The sequence below is a fragment of the Cucurbita moschata genome, unplaced genomic scaffold (assembly GCF_002738365.1).
Source record: "Cucurbita moschata cultivar Rifu unplaced genomic scaffold, Cmos_1.0 Cmo_Scf00011, whole genome shotgun sequence".
Lineage (NCBI taxonomy): Eukaryota > Viridiplantae > Streptophyta > Magnoliopsida > Cucurbitales > Cucurbitaceae > Cucurbita > Cucurbita moschata.
In genome coordinates this window covers 698,032-711,630 of record NW_019268527.1, presented here as the reverse complement: position 1 = coordinate 711,630, position 13,599 = coordinate 698,032, and the positions used below count along the sequence as shown (strand labels likewise).

Genomic DNA, 13,599 nt, shown 5'->3' with positions numbered 1-13,599 from the left:
TGAATCTACTGTTCTTTTTAGAGAGTTGCGGTGTGTTACTGCAAAATTCAAATACTTGTACCGGTTTGATCATAAGTCGTGGAAATAATTGAGTTTGCTCTTGAACTCGTAAAAAGAGCTGTGTAGCGGTTGGGCTCTTATTCGAGGAAAGAGTAAAGTTTGTTCCGGCTTTGAAGTAGGTGGTCGAGTTTGACTAACCTACTAAAAAACTATGGTGTTATATGTTTTAACTCTTTCTTGTTTTATCTCGAAATTGTTCGGGTGGTTTATTGCATGTTCTAAGTTTTTCATAATTGCTTAGGGGTATTTATTGAACTATTCTATTGTAATTATCATCTTCTACTCATTTTTTTTATCCTAGTTAGAGATTTTTTTTTTTTATGGATTAGATGTATAAAGGGTGGTGCGAGTGGTGATTGGGAAGGGATAAGAGATGAAGATGAGAAATATAATTCATGTCTCGACCTCGTTTGCCTATCAAGGATTTTTCATTTCTTCTTTTATTCTTTGTTTAAATGAGATTTCATCTCGACCCTTTTCAACTATTAGGGGTTTTTCACTCTCTTCTCACTCTCATTCTGCCCCGTTCTAACTATCAAGATGTGATTTTATCTCGACATAATTTATTTATTAGGTCTTTTCACATTCTCATACCGCACTGTTCCACCTATAAAGTCTTTTCATTCCCTCTTTTATTCTCTATTTAAATGGGATTTTATCTCGACCCTGTTAGCGGTCTTTTCACTCTATCTCCCATCTTTAGCTTATTTTCACTCTCTCCCATCGAAGTATTTTTACACTTTTATTTTGCTCGGAAGAGGTCTCCACAAGTTAAATGCTAGTCTTTAATAAATATCACAACCATAGTCTCTATTTCTTCCATAAAAAATTTACCATGGTCTTCTCGTTCTCACATTTTAGTGATCTAAATTTGAAAGGACAAAAAAAAAAAAAAAAAAAACATTAACAAAAATTATAATTAAAATAAAAACCACCCACGAGAAAATTAAATTAATTAAGGGCAGTTCACATTTCTTCCGGGCCCTCCATAGTAAAAGTAATTTCCCCAAACTCTATCATTTCGAGGTTGAATATTATAGCAATTTGGATTATCTGCCCAAACCTCCAAATCCGACAATGGAATCAACCTATTATCCAAATTCACAACCTTCATATTACGAAAATAAGCAGCTTTTCGGAACCCCTCGCCGGCGAAATGCCCACTCCCCATTTCCGTCGCCGTGTGAAATCCCCACGACCTCTTATTCACCACCTCTCCGCCAAACTGTGTCTTCGTTGCGTGGCTTCGAAGGTGAGTGAACAAAAACGCCGGCCAGTACCCGATCACCACTCCCGAGCCGTATTCCAACCACCAATCCCCGTGCTTCGGATCCTTTGAACAACCACAAACAACAACCCCCAATTCAATTTGGACTCATAATCTTCAAGAAAACGCATGAAATTGAAATCGGTTACCTTCCAAACCAGTAAGCTGATACTGAATTGGGCGCCGTTGTAGGAGGAAGTTGGAGCAATTGTAGCTCCAATGGCGATTCTACGGTTGGTTTGAACGAAGCCTGGACAGATTAAATTGTAGCAGCCTGTTGCTTGATATGCGTCGGACTGTTCATCCAAAAAGTTACCGTCATTTCATTTTCAATCTGATTTTGTTGATAATTTTTGTGTTTTAGTGTTCTTACCGTCCAATAAGTGAAGAATCTTGTATTGTTGTCTCCATACATCTTGGGGTAAACCTATATAGAAAAGTTAGGCATAGAATTAAAATTTGTATGGATCAGAAGATTGAATCGGTTTAGAAAGTTACCTGCCACCCAGCTTCAATGGTGTTGAGATCATGTGGTAATGTACCGGAGACGAGCCATATCTGTGAGAGGCTGAACTCGAATGGATAGTTGACCCGCGGCTTCCATACGGTCATGCTTGCCTGGGCTCCGTAGTACTGTCCTCCACTTACAAACCCCACTGCATACTGCCACCAACAAAATTTACATTCATTTCCACCTGGGTTTCCCCAAAATCTTAAAATTTACAAGGGAGGACTCTATATTTTGGAGAAAAAGACGTGAGATCCCACATATGCTAGGAAGGAGAACATCGGTTAGGGAGAATAACGAAACACCTCTTACAAGGGAGTGGAAACCTCCTGCTAGCTGAGGCTTTTTAAAAATCTTGAGGGAAGCCCGAAAGGGAAAACCCCAAAGAGGATGATATCTGCTAGCGGTGAGCTTGGGCCGTTTGGTATAGAGCAAGACATCGGGCGATGTGCCAGCGAGGAGATTGAGCCCCAAAGTGGGTGGACAAAGGCAGTGTGTCAACAAGGACGCTCGGCCCCGAAGAAAGTAGATTGGGAGGTCCCACTTTGATTGGAGAAGGAAATGATTGCAAGGGGGTGGATTGTGAGATCCCACATTGGTTGGGAGGAAACGAAACACCCTTTACAAAGGTGTGGAAGCCTCCCACTAATAGACTTGCACCCGAAAAGGAAAAGTCGAAAGAGAACAGGCCCCGAAGGGGTACATTGTGAGATCCCCACATTGGTTGGGAGAAGAACTAAACACCCTCTTTATAGGAGTGTTAAACTTCTTCTCCGGAAGGGAAAAGCCGAAAGAGAACAATATCGACTAGGTAACTGAGTTTAAGTTGGTTAAAGACTGACCTCATGACCTTTGCTGGGAGAGTCTCCGCTTGCTTTTCTTCCAAATCTCTGAACCGAACTTGCTCTCAACATATCCTCTTCTGTCGTTCTTCTGATCGGAACTGTCCCCTCTGGGCAGGATTCTCCGGACATGCTCCATAATTGGAACATTTCCGTCTCCACCTCACCGGAATGGCTCTGGTTATACGGTCTCTCCGGCGGATCCTGAAACAGCATTTCCACAATTAAAAACAAAACCCATTTCGAAAATTTAGCCTCAGATTCCTTGAACTTACCAATGGCTTCTTTCCTTTGAGCAATGGATGATCAAAAGCTAGCTGCCGATGAGTTTCAACACAATCTATAAAGTCACCATCCGGACTCTGCACCCAAATAAAAGCATCACAATCAAGCTCCAAAACAGAGGAGATTAAACAAGAGTTACAGACCTGAATGGTTTTGACAGGCAACTTGTTGATTCGGTTAAGATCAGCTTGAATAAGCTTCAATTTCTTCAACTGATTCTCCGACCGGAACGCCGCCGTATGGTTATTGGGATGGATTTTTTTGTCGGGACGACAAAACGATGAAACGACAAGAAGGGAAAAAACAAGAACAGGAAGAAGAGGACGGTGGAAAGTTTTAGAATCCATATTTAATCCGAAAAAAAAAACATGGGTCATTGTCTTTTGTGTTTGTCTTCTTTCTTTTTCTTAGTATAATATATACATATATGAGTTTTAGAGCACGGGAGCGGGAATTAACTGTTTCATTCTTTTTGTGGCTTAAAGTTGGGTCCTCTCATCTGGCAGCTGTTTCAACAAAAAAAAAAAAAAATAATAATAATAATAAAAAGAAATTTAAAATTGGAATTGAATAGGTTATGGTTCATTCTTTTTTTTTTGTGTTTGTCCGCTGCGAATATATTTATGAAATTGTTTAGTTGAATTATTATTGAAGACGAAAAATACTTTAATTACATTAAAAATTATTCTTGTTACCTATCCAAGTACAGTGTCTTTAATATGAATGCAAATATGAAATGGATTCCTAAATTTGTGAAGAATAATTTTTTGGGACCAAAACAAATATGGGTACCAAAAGGTCAATTTTGAATATTTGTTTTAGGTTTGTTTGAAAGCCTCCAAAGAAAGTGGTACTAGTGGTCCCAATCAATCAAAGTTTGTGAATTATTCGAAGAAGGACGGTGACTTAGTAACCTTTGGTGGTAAAGGGTAAAATAATTGGTGAGGGTACCATAGGTAAAATGACATTTGTACTCTTATTGAAAATGTACTTTTTGTTGATGGTTTAAAGCATGGCTTATCAACCTGACAAAGATTTTAGAGTTATATTTGATAAAAAATAATTGCATAATTGAGAATAGTAGTGATAGAAAAGTTTTGTTTGTTGGAAATAGAGATAACAATGTGTACACTATTGATTCAAAGGATTATCCTACAAATAATGAATGTCTTTCGACTTTGCATGATAATTCTTGGCTTGACATAGAAGATTAGAACGTGCTAATATGCACTTATTTCAAATATCTCGAAAAATTCATTAGTTGCGGGTCTTCCTAAATTTAAATTTGAAAAACATAAAATTTGTGAGGATTGTTAAATGCTTAAGCAAACCAATTTCGCTTTCAAATTTAAAAATGTGTTTTCTACATCTTCAACTATTACAAGTTGATTTATTTGGCCCTTTTAAAATACCTAGTTAGGAAGGGAATGACTATGATTTTTCGAGATTTACTTGGGTTTCGATGATAAAACATAATAATGACGTCTTGAAAAGATTTGCTAGTTTTGTAAAAAGAGTTTTTTTTTTATTACTAGGAGTGTTAATGGAGGAGAATTTGACACGGTAGCATTTGAAAAAAATTTGTGAAGATAATGGTTTTTCTCATGACTGCTCGACTCCTCGACAAAATGGTGTGGTTGAAAAGAAAAATCGTACTTTACACGAATTTGCTATATCAATGCTAAACGGGTATGACTTACCAAAATATTTTTTTTGGACGGAATCCGTTAATACCGCTTTCAAATAGAGTTTTAATTAGACCCTCCTCAGATAAAACTCCTTGTGAATTTGGCATAATCAAATCCCAAATATTGGGTATTTAAAAGTTTTTTATTTTGAAAAACTGGAAATAGAAAATTTTGATTCTATTGGTATTTTTCTTGGTTATTCCTCTAAAGTTCATAGAGTTTTTAACGAGAGAATTTTAGTTATGAGGAAATCTATGCATGTGTATTGGATGAATCTTGTAATAATATTCCTAATGAGTCTATTTACCGTCATGATTGAGAAAGAAATTCTGTAATTTTACTTGTGAGTGACAAAATGAAAGAAACTGTTTCGGAAAAAGTAAACTGAGATGAGAAGGAGAATGAAGGTTCTTCATCAATGCTAGAAGAATGGAGGTATGTCTTATCTCATCTCAAGGACTATATTATTGGCGATCTCGAACAAGGTGTGAAAACTCGTCCTTCTATTAATTTTTTTTTAATAATCTTACATTTATTTCTCAAACTGAAGCAAAAAATCTTAAGGATGCAAAAAATGATGAGTTTTGGATTTTAGCTGCGCAACAACTCTAAATCAACTTGAAATGAACAAAATTTGGGAATTAGTCCCTAGGCCCTCTAGTATTTTCATTATTGGAACTGTTTTTAGAAATAAAATTGATGCAAATTGGAATATCGTTGGCAATAAAGCTTGACTTATAGCTCAAGGTTAATGTCGGGAGGGAAGGTATAGACTATGAAGAAACTTTTGCACCCGTCGCTAGATTAGAAGCTATTAGAATGTTACTCGCTTTTAATCCTTACGAAAATTTTATATTGTATCAAATGGATGCGAAAAGTGCATTCTTAAATGGTTATATTATGGAGGAAGTTTATGTAGAACAACCTCCCGTATTTGGAAATTTTTATTTTCCGCCGATGCATATAAGTTTTAAAAGGCTCTTGATGGCTTAAAACAAGCTCCAACTTGGTACGATAGACTTGTTAATTTTCTCAGTGGGAATGATTTTAAAATGAGTAAACTCGACACTACTCTTATTGTTAAAATTAAAGAAATTGATAGGCTACTAATCGTTCTTTATATCAAGAGAGTTGATGAGTATGATGGGAGGGCTCAGTTTCTTTCTTGGAATTCAAATCAAACAACTCAAAACGGTATCTTCATAAATAAGAGAAATACACTAAAGATTTACTCAAAAGATTCAAGTTCAACGAAGGTAAGATTGCAAAAACTCCAATGAGCACATCCACTAAGCTTGACAAGGATGAAAAAGGTAAATGTGTGGATATTAAATCTTATAGAGGTACGATTCGGTCGCCAGTAGACCCGATATTATGTTCAGTGTATGTTTTTGTGCTAGGTTTCAATCTTGTCCTAGAGCATCTCATTTACATGCAATTAAAAGAATATTTAAATATTTGCTTGAGACTATTAACTTAGGAGCGTAGTATCATAGAAAGGCTGAGTTTAAATTGTTAGGATATTCTTATGCGGATTTTGCTAGAAATTTACTTGATCGTAAAAGTACCGGTGGAACTCGTCAATTTCATGGCAGTTCATTAGTTTCTTGGTTTAGTAAAAAGCAAAATTCGGTTGCCTTAGCTACTACCGAAGCGGAATATATTACGGTTGCCAGTTGTTGTGCTCAAATTCTTTGGATGAAACAAACTATTGGGGATTTTTTATTAAAATTTGATAGTGTGCCAATATTTTGTGATACTATTATGCCGTCAATTTAACCAAAAATCATATTCATCGTTCTTAAAACTAAACATATTGACTTGGACGTCATTGTATTAGAGAGCAGGTACAAAATTGACATATTATTCTTGATTTTGTAAGCTTTACTAATCAATTAGCTGATATTTTCACCAATCCAATAAATTTTTTAAAAAATAGGCTTAAGTTTGGTATTATTAGTTGTGATATATGTTGCTGAATTTTATAATCTTGTTTATAATTTTTGAAAGCATATTCTCCGAGAGCCATTATGTCATTCTTAATTTATCATTTTTCAATTGTTCTTTTTTATGATTCCAAAGCGGATGAAAATTAAGAAAGATATGTTCTAAGTTTGTTGTTTTGTAATTTATGAATCACTTCGTTGTTGTGATGTTTCATAATTTATTGAGGCATAAATACAGAGGGAGAATATGCTCTTGAGTGAATTTCAAGTACGAAATTTATGATAATACATTAAAATGCATCGATATTATTATTTGGACATGTATTATTTAGGTTTATGAATTTCCTACCATCTTTCTTGAAATCATCTTAAAAAAAAAAAGCTATTGTTGGCTTTTGGCCCACAGTCTAATTAATTGATGTTTTGATGATAACAAACCTACACTCTCATAATCTAATTAATTATGTTTTGATGATAACAAACCTATACTTAATTATTAACAAACTATCTGTATTTTGAATCGTATATGTAAGGTTGAGAATAACGATTTCAACCCCTTTTTCAATCACTCAAATCAGAGAAAAAACGAAGAAGTTGCAGTCGAAAAAAGATACGTGACGTGATAATGTGACGGTAAAATTGACATCATGGACCAATCAAAGTATGACATTTATTTCAGGAGTATCGAAGGGTGGAGTTTCAATTTACTTTTTAAAAAATAGAAATAAAATTACTTATACATCCTATATAATTTGAATTATAAAAAATATTTTTAAAAAAATCTAAATTCAAATTGATTTTTATTATTTTTATACTATATTATATTATTATATTATTATATTTTAAAAAAACAAAAAATAAATAAAGTTGGTTTTTTTTTGTTGGGTACAGTATTAATAACTATTTTTGCCACTTCTCTTAAACTCATTCTCTTCTCTATATTATAACACATCATTTCCATGATTTCTTTACTAGAGTGTCCAGGGTGACTCTCCGTCTTATTTGAGTGATCAAATTATGAATCTACTGTTCTTTTTAGAGAGTTGCGGTGTGTTACTGCAAAATTCAAATACTTGTACCGGTTTGATCATAAGTCGTGGAAATAATTGAGTTTGCTCTTGAACTCGTAAAAAGAGCTGTGTAGCGGTTGGGCTCTTATTCGAGGAAAGAGTAAAGTTTGTTCCGGCTTTGAAGTAGGTGGTCGAGTTTGACTAACCTACTAAAAAACTATGGTGTTATATGTTTTAACTCTTTCTTGTTTTATCTCGAAATTGTTCGGGTGGTTTATTGCATGTTCTAAGTTTTTCATAATTGCTTAGGGGTATTTATTGAACTATTCTATTGTAATTATCATCTTCTACTCATTTTTTTTATCCTAGTTAGAGATTTTTTTTTTTTATGGATTAGATGTATAAAGGGTGGTGCGAGTGGTGATTGGGAAGGGATAAGAGATGAAGATGAGAAATATAATTCATGTCTCGACCTCGTTTGCCTATCAAGGATTTTTCATTTCTTCTTTTATTCTTTGTTTAAATGAGATTTCATCTCGACCCTTTTCAACTATTAGGGGTTTTTCACTCTCTTCTCACTCTCATTCTGCCCCGTTCTAACTATCAAGATGTGATTTTATCTCGACATAATTTATTTATTAGGTCTTTTCACATTCTCATACCGCACTGTTCCACCTATAAAGTCTTTTCATTCCCTCTTTTATTCTCTATTTAAATGGGATTTTATCTCGACCCTGTTAGCGGTCTTTTCACTCTATCTCCCATCTTTAGCTTATTTTCACTCTCTCCCATCGAAGTATTTTTACACTTTTATTTTGCTCGGAAGAGGTCTCCACAAGTTAAATGCTAGTCTTTAATAAATATCACAACCATAGTCTCTATTTCTTCCATAAAAAATTTACCATGGTCTTCTCGTTCTCACATTTTAGTGATCTAAATTTGAAAGAAAAAAAAAAAAAAAAAAAAAAACATTAACAAAAATTATAATTAAAATAAAAACCACCCACGAGAAAATTAAATTAATTAAGGGCAGTTCACATTTCTTCCGGGCCCTCCATAGTAAAAGTAATTTCCCCAAACTCTATCATTTCGAGGTTGAATATTATAGCAATTTGGATTATCTGCCCAAACCTCCAAATCCGACAATGGAATCAACCTATTATCCAAATTCACAACCTTCATATTACGAAAATAAGCAGCTTTTCGGAACCCCTCGCCGGCGAAATGCCCACTCCCCATTTCCGTCGCCGTGTGAAATCCCCACGACCTCTTATTCACCACCTCTCCGCCAAACTGTGTCTTCGTTGCGTGGCTTCGAAGGTGAGTGAACAAAAACGCCGGCCAGTACCCGATCACCACTCCCGAGCCGTATTCCAACCACCAATCCCCGTGCTTCGGATCCTTTGAACAACCACAAACAACAACCCCCAATTCAATTTGGACTCATAATCTTCAAGAAAACGCATGAAATTGAAATCGGTTACCTTCCAAACCAGTAAGCTGATACTGAATTGGGCGCCGTTGTAGGAGGAAGTTGGAGCAATTGTAGCTCCAATGGCGATTCTACGGTTGGTTTGAACGAAGCCTGGACAGATTAAATTGTAGCAGCCTGTTGCTTGATATGCGTCGGACTGTTCATCCAAAAAGTTACCGTCATTTCATTTTCAATCTGATTTTGTTGATAATTTTTGTGTTTTAGTGTTCTTACCGTCCAATAAGTGAAGAATCTTGTATTGTTGTCTCCATACATCTTGGGGTAAACCTATATAGAAAAGTTAGGCATAGAATTAAAATTTGTATGGATCAGAAGATTGAATCGGTTTAGAAAGTTACCTGCCACCCAGCTTCAATGGTGTTGAGATCATGTGGTAATGTACCGGAGACGAGCCATATCTGTGAGAGGCTGAACTCGAATGGATAGTTGACCCGCGGCTTCCATACGGTCATGCTTGCCTGGGCTCCGTAGTACTGTCCTCCACTTACAAACCCCACTGCATACTGCCACCAACAAAATTTACATTCATTTCCACCTGGGTTTCCCCAAAATCTTAAAATTTACAAGGGAGGACTCTATATTTTGGAGAAAAAGACGTGAGATCCCACATATGCTAGGAAGGAGAACATCGGTTAGGGAGAATAACGAAACACCTCTTACAAGGGAGTGGAAACCTCCTGCTAGCTGAGGCTTTTTAAAAATCTTGAGGGAAGCCCGAAAGGGAAAACCCCAAAGAGGATGATATCTGCTAGCGGTGAGCTTGGGCCGTTTGGTATAGAGCAAGACATCGGGCGATGTGCCAGCGAGGAGATTGAGCCCCAAAGTGGGTGGACAAAGGCAGTGTGTCAACAAGGACGCTCGGCCCCGAAGAAAGTAGATTGGGAGGTCCCACTTTGATTGGAGAAGGAAATGATTGCAAGGGGGTGGATTGTGAGATCCCACATTGGTTGGGAGGAAACGAAACACCCTTTACAAAGGTGTGGAAGCCTCCCACTAATAGACTTGCACCCGAAAAGGAAAAGTCGAAAGAGAACAGGCCCCGAAGGGGTACATTGTGAGATCCCCACATTGGTTGGGAGAAGAACTAAACACCCTCTTTACAGGAGTGTTAAACTTCTTCTCCGGAAGGGAAAAGCCGAAAGAGAACAATATCGACTAGGTAACTGAGTTTAAGTTGGTTAAAGACTGACCTCATGACCTTTGCTGGGAGAGTCTCCGCTTGCTTTTCTTCCAAATCTCTGAACCGAACTCGCTCTCAACATATCCTCTTCTGTCGTTCTTCTGATCGGAACTGTCCCCTCTGGGCAGGATTCTCCGGACATGCTCCATAATTGGAACATTTCCGTCTCCACCTCACCGGAATGGCTCTGGTTATACGGTCTCTCCGGCGGATCCTGAAACAGCATTTCCACAATTAAAAACAAAACCCATTTCGAAAATTTAGCCTCAGATTCCTTGAACTTACCAATGGCTTCTTTCCTTTGAGCAATGGATGATCAAAAGCTAGCTGCCGATGAGTTTCAACACAATCTATAAAGTCACCATCCGGACTCTGCACCCAAATAAAAGCATCACAATCAAGCTCCAAAACAGAGGAGATTAAACAAGAGTTACAGACCTGAATGGTTTTGACAGGCAACTTGTTGATTCGGTTAAGATCAGCTTGAATAAGCTTCAATTTCTTCAACTGATTCTCCGACCGGAACGCCGCCGTATGGTTATTGGGATGGATTTTTTTGTCGGGACGACAAAACGATGAAACGACAAGAAGGGAAAAAACAAGAACAGGAAGACGAGGACGGTGGAAAGTTTTAGAATCCATATTTAATCCGAAAAAAAAAACATGGGTCATTGTCTTTTGTGTTTGTCTTCTTTCTTTTTCTTAGTATAATATATACATATATGAGTTTTAGAGCACGGGAGCGGGAATTAACTGTTTCATTCTTTTTGTGGCTTAAAGTTGGGTCCTCTCATCTGGCAGCTGTTTCAACAAAAATAATAATAATAATAATAATAATAATAAAAAGAAATTTAAAATTGGAATTGAATAGGTTATGGTTCATTCTTTTTTTTCGTGTTTGTCCGCTGCGAATATATTTATGAAATTGTTTAGTTGAATTATTATTGAAGACNGAATAAGCTTCAATTTCTTCAACTGATTCTCCGACCGGAACGCCGCCGTATGGTTATTGGGATGGATTTTTTTGTCGGGACGACAAAACGATGAAACGACAAGAAGGGAAAAAACAAGAACAGGAAGACGAGGACGGTGGAAAGTTTTAGAATCCATATTTAATCCGAAAAAAAAAACATGGGTCATTGTCTTTTGTGTTTGTCTTCTTTCTTTTTCTTAGTATAATATATACATATATGAGTTTTAGAGCACGGGAGCGGGAATTAACTGTTTCATTCTTTTTGTGGCTTAAAGTTGGGTCCTCTCATCTGGCAGCTGTTTCAACAAAAAAAAAAAAAAATAATAATAATAATAAAAAGAAATTTAAAATTGGAATTGAATAGGTTATGGTTCATTCTTTTTTTTTTGTGTTTGTCCGCTGCGAATATATTTATGAAATTGTTTAGTTGAATTATTATTGAAGACGAAAAATACTTTAATTACATTAAAAATTATTCTTGTTACCTATCCAAGTACAGTGTCTTTAATATGAATGCAAATATGAAATGGATTCCTAAATTTGTGAAGAATAATTTTTTGGGACCAAAACAAATATGGGTACCAAAAGGTCAATTTTGAATATTTGTTTTAGGTTTGTTTGAAAGCCTCCAAAGAAAGTGGTACTAGTGGTCCCAATCAATCAAAGTTTGTGAATTATTCGAAGAAGGACGGTGACTTAGTAACCTTTGGTGGTAAAGGGTAAAATAATTGGTGAGGGTACCATAGGTAAAATGACATTTGTACTCTTATTGAAAATGTACTTTTTGTTGATGGTTTAAAGCATGGCTTATCAACCTGACAAAGATTTTAGAGTTATATTTGATAAAAAATAATTGCATAATTGAGAATAGTAGTGATAGAAAAGTTTTGTTTGTTGGAAATAGAGATAACAATGTGTACACTATTGATTCAAAGGATTATCCTACAAATAATGAATGTCTTTCGACTTTGCATGATAATTCTTGGCTTGACATAGAAGATTAGAACGTGCTAATATGCACTTATTTCAAATATCTCGAAAAATTCATTAGTTGCGGGTCTTCCTAAATTTAAATTTGAAAAACATAAAATTTGTGAGGATTGTTAAATGCTTAAGCAAACCAATTTCGCTTTCAAATTTAAAAATGTGTTTTCTACATCTTCAACTATTACAAGTTGATTTATTTGGCCCTTTTAAAATACCTAGTTAGGAAGGGAATGACTATGATTTTTCGAGATTTACTTGGGTTTCGATGATAAAACATAATAATGACGTCTTGAAAAGATTTGCTAGTTTTGTAAAAAGAGTTTTTTTTTTATTACTAGGAGTGTTAATGGAGGAGAATTTGACACGGTAGCATTTGAAAAAAATTTGTGAAGATAATGGTTTTTCTCATGACTGCTCGACTCCTCGACAAAATGGTGTGGTTGAAAAGAAAAATCGTACTTTACACGAATTTGCTATATCAATGCTAAACGGGTATGACTTACCAAAATATTTTTTTTGGACGGAATCCGTTAATACCGCTTTCAAATAGAGTTTTAATTAGACCCTCCTCAGATAAAACTCCTTGTGAATTTGGCATAATCAAATCCCAAATATTGGGTATTTAAAAGTTTTTTATTTTGAAAAACTGGAAATAGAAAATTTTGATTCTATTGGTATTTTTCTTGGTTATTCCTCTAAAGTTCATAGAGTTTTTAACGAGAGAATTTTAGTTATGAGGAAATCTATGCATGTGTATTGGATGAATCTTGTAATAATATTCCTAATGAGTCTATTTACCGTCATGATTGAGAAAGAAATTCTGTAATTTTACTTGTGAGTGACAAAATGAAAGAAACTGTTTCGGAAAAAGTAAACTGAGATGAGAAGGAGAATGAAGGTTCTTCATCAATGCTAGAAGAATGGAGGTATGTCTTATCTCATCTCAAGGACTATATTATTGGCGATCTCGAACAAGGTGTGAAAACTCGTCCTTCTATTAATTTTTTTTTAATAATCTTACATTTATTTCTCAAACTGAAGCAAAAAATCTTAAGGATGCAAAAAATGATGAGTTTTGGATTTTAGCTGCGCAACAACTCTAAATCAACTTGAAATGAACAAAATTTGGGAATTAGTCCCTAGGCCCTCTAGTATTTTCATTATTGGAACTGTTTTTAGAAATAAAATTGATGCAAATTGGAATATCGTTGGCAATAAAGCTTGACTTATAGCTCAAGGTTAATGTCGGGAGGGAAGGTATAGACTATGAAGAAACTTTTGCACCCGTCGCTAGATTAGAAGCTATTAGAATGTTACTCGCTTTTAATCCTTACGAAAATTTTATATTGTATCAAATG

At 35.6% G+C, this 13,599-nt stretch overlaps 2 protein-coding genes across 2 annotated transcripts; both read right to left on the bottom strand.

Moving 5' to 3' along the window:
* Positions 1-1,015: 1,015 nt before the first annotated feature.
* LOC111449873 lies at positions 1,016-3,309 on the bottom strand. The gene is made up of 7 exons (XM_023089966.1): positions 3,106-3,309; positions 2,953-3,039; positions 2,678-2,881; positions 1,826-1,990; positions 1,701-1,754; positions 1,477-1,623; positions 1,016-1,393 (listed from the first exon to the last, which is right to left on the bottom strand). Exons 1-7 carry the CDS (start codon positions 3,307-3,309, stop codon positions 1,016-1,018), a joined length of 1,239 nt encoding a protein of 412 aa, XP_022945734.1.
* Positions 3,310-8,629: 5,320 nt separating this feature from the next.
* LOC111449872 lies at positions 8,630-10,923 on the bottom strand. Its single transcript, XM_023089965.1, has 7 exons — positions 10,720-10,923; positions 10,567-10,653; positions 10,292-10,495; positions 9,440-9,604; positions 9,315-9,368; positions 9,091-9,237; positions 8,630-9,007 (listed from the first exon to the last, which is right to left on the bottom strand). Exons 1-7 carry the CDS (start codon positions 10,921-10,923, stop codon positions 8,630-8,632), a joined length of 1,239 nt encoding a protein of 412 aa, XP_022945733.1.
* Positions 10,924-13,599: the final 2,676 nt, after the last annotated feature.

What these genes read in the sequence shown, in the direction of transcription:
- LOC111449873 (XM_023089966.1), bottom strand. Translation starts at nt 3,309, where the DNA reads ATGGATTCTAAAACTTTCCACCGTCCTCTTCTTCCTGTTCTTGTTTTT. An exon ending in TCAAAGGAAAGAAGCCATTG is followed by an intron (nt 2,882 to 2,952) that starts GTAAGTTCAAGG and finishes ATGCTGTTTCAG; the next exon opens with GATCCGCCGGAGAGACCGTA. An exon ending in CCATTGAAGCTGGGTGGCAG is followed by an intron (nt 1,755 to 1,825) that starts GTAACTTTCTAA and finishes TTTTCTATATAG; the next exon opens with GTTTACCCCAAGATGTATGG.
- LOC111449872 (XM_023089965.1), bottom strand. Translation starts at nt 10,923, where the DNA reads ATGGATTCTAAAACTTTCCACCGTCCTCGTCTTCCTGTTCTTGTTTTT. An exon ending in TCAAAGGAAAGAAGCCATTG is followed by an intron (nt 10,496 to 10,566) that starts GTAAGTTCAAGG and finishes ATGCTGTTTCAG; the next exon opens with GATCCGCCGGAGAGACCGTA. An exon ending in CTCCCAGCAAAGGTCATGAG is followed by an intron (nt 9,605 to 10,291) that starts GTCAGTCTTTAA and finishes TGTTGGTGGCAG; the next exon opens with TATGCAGTGGGGTTTGTAAG.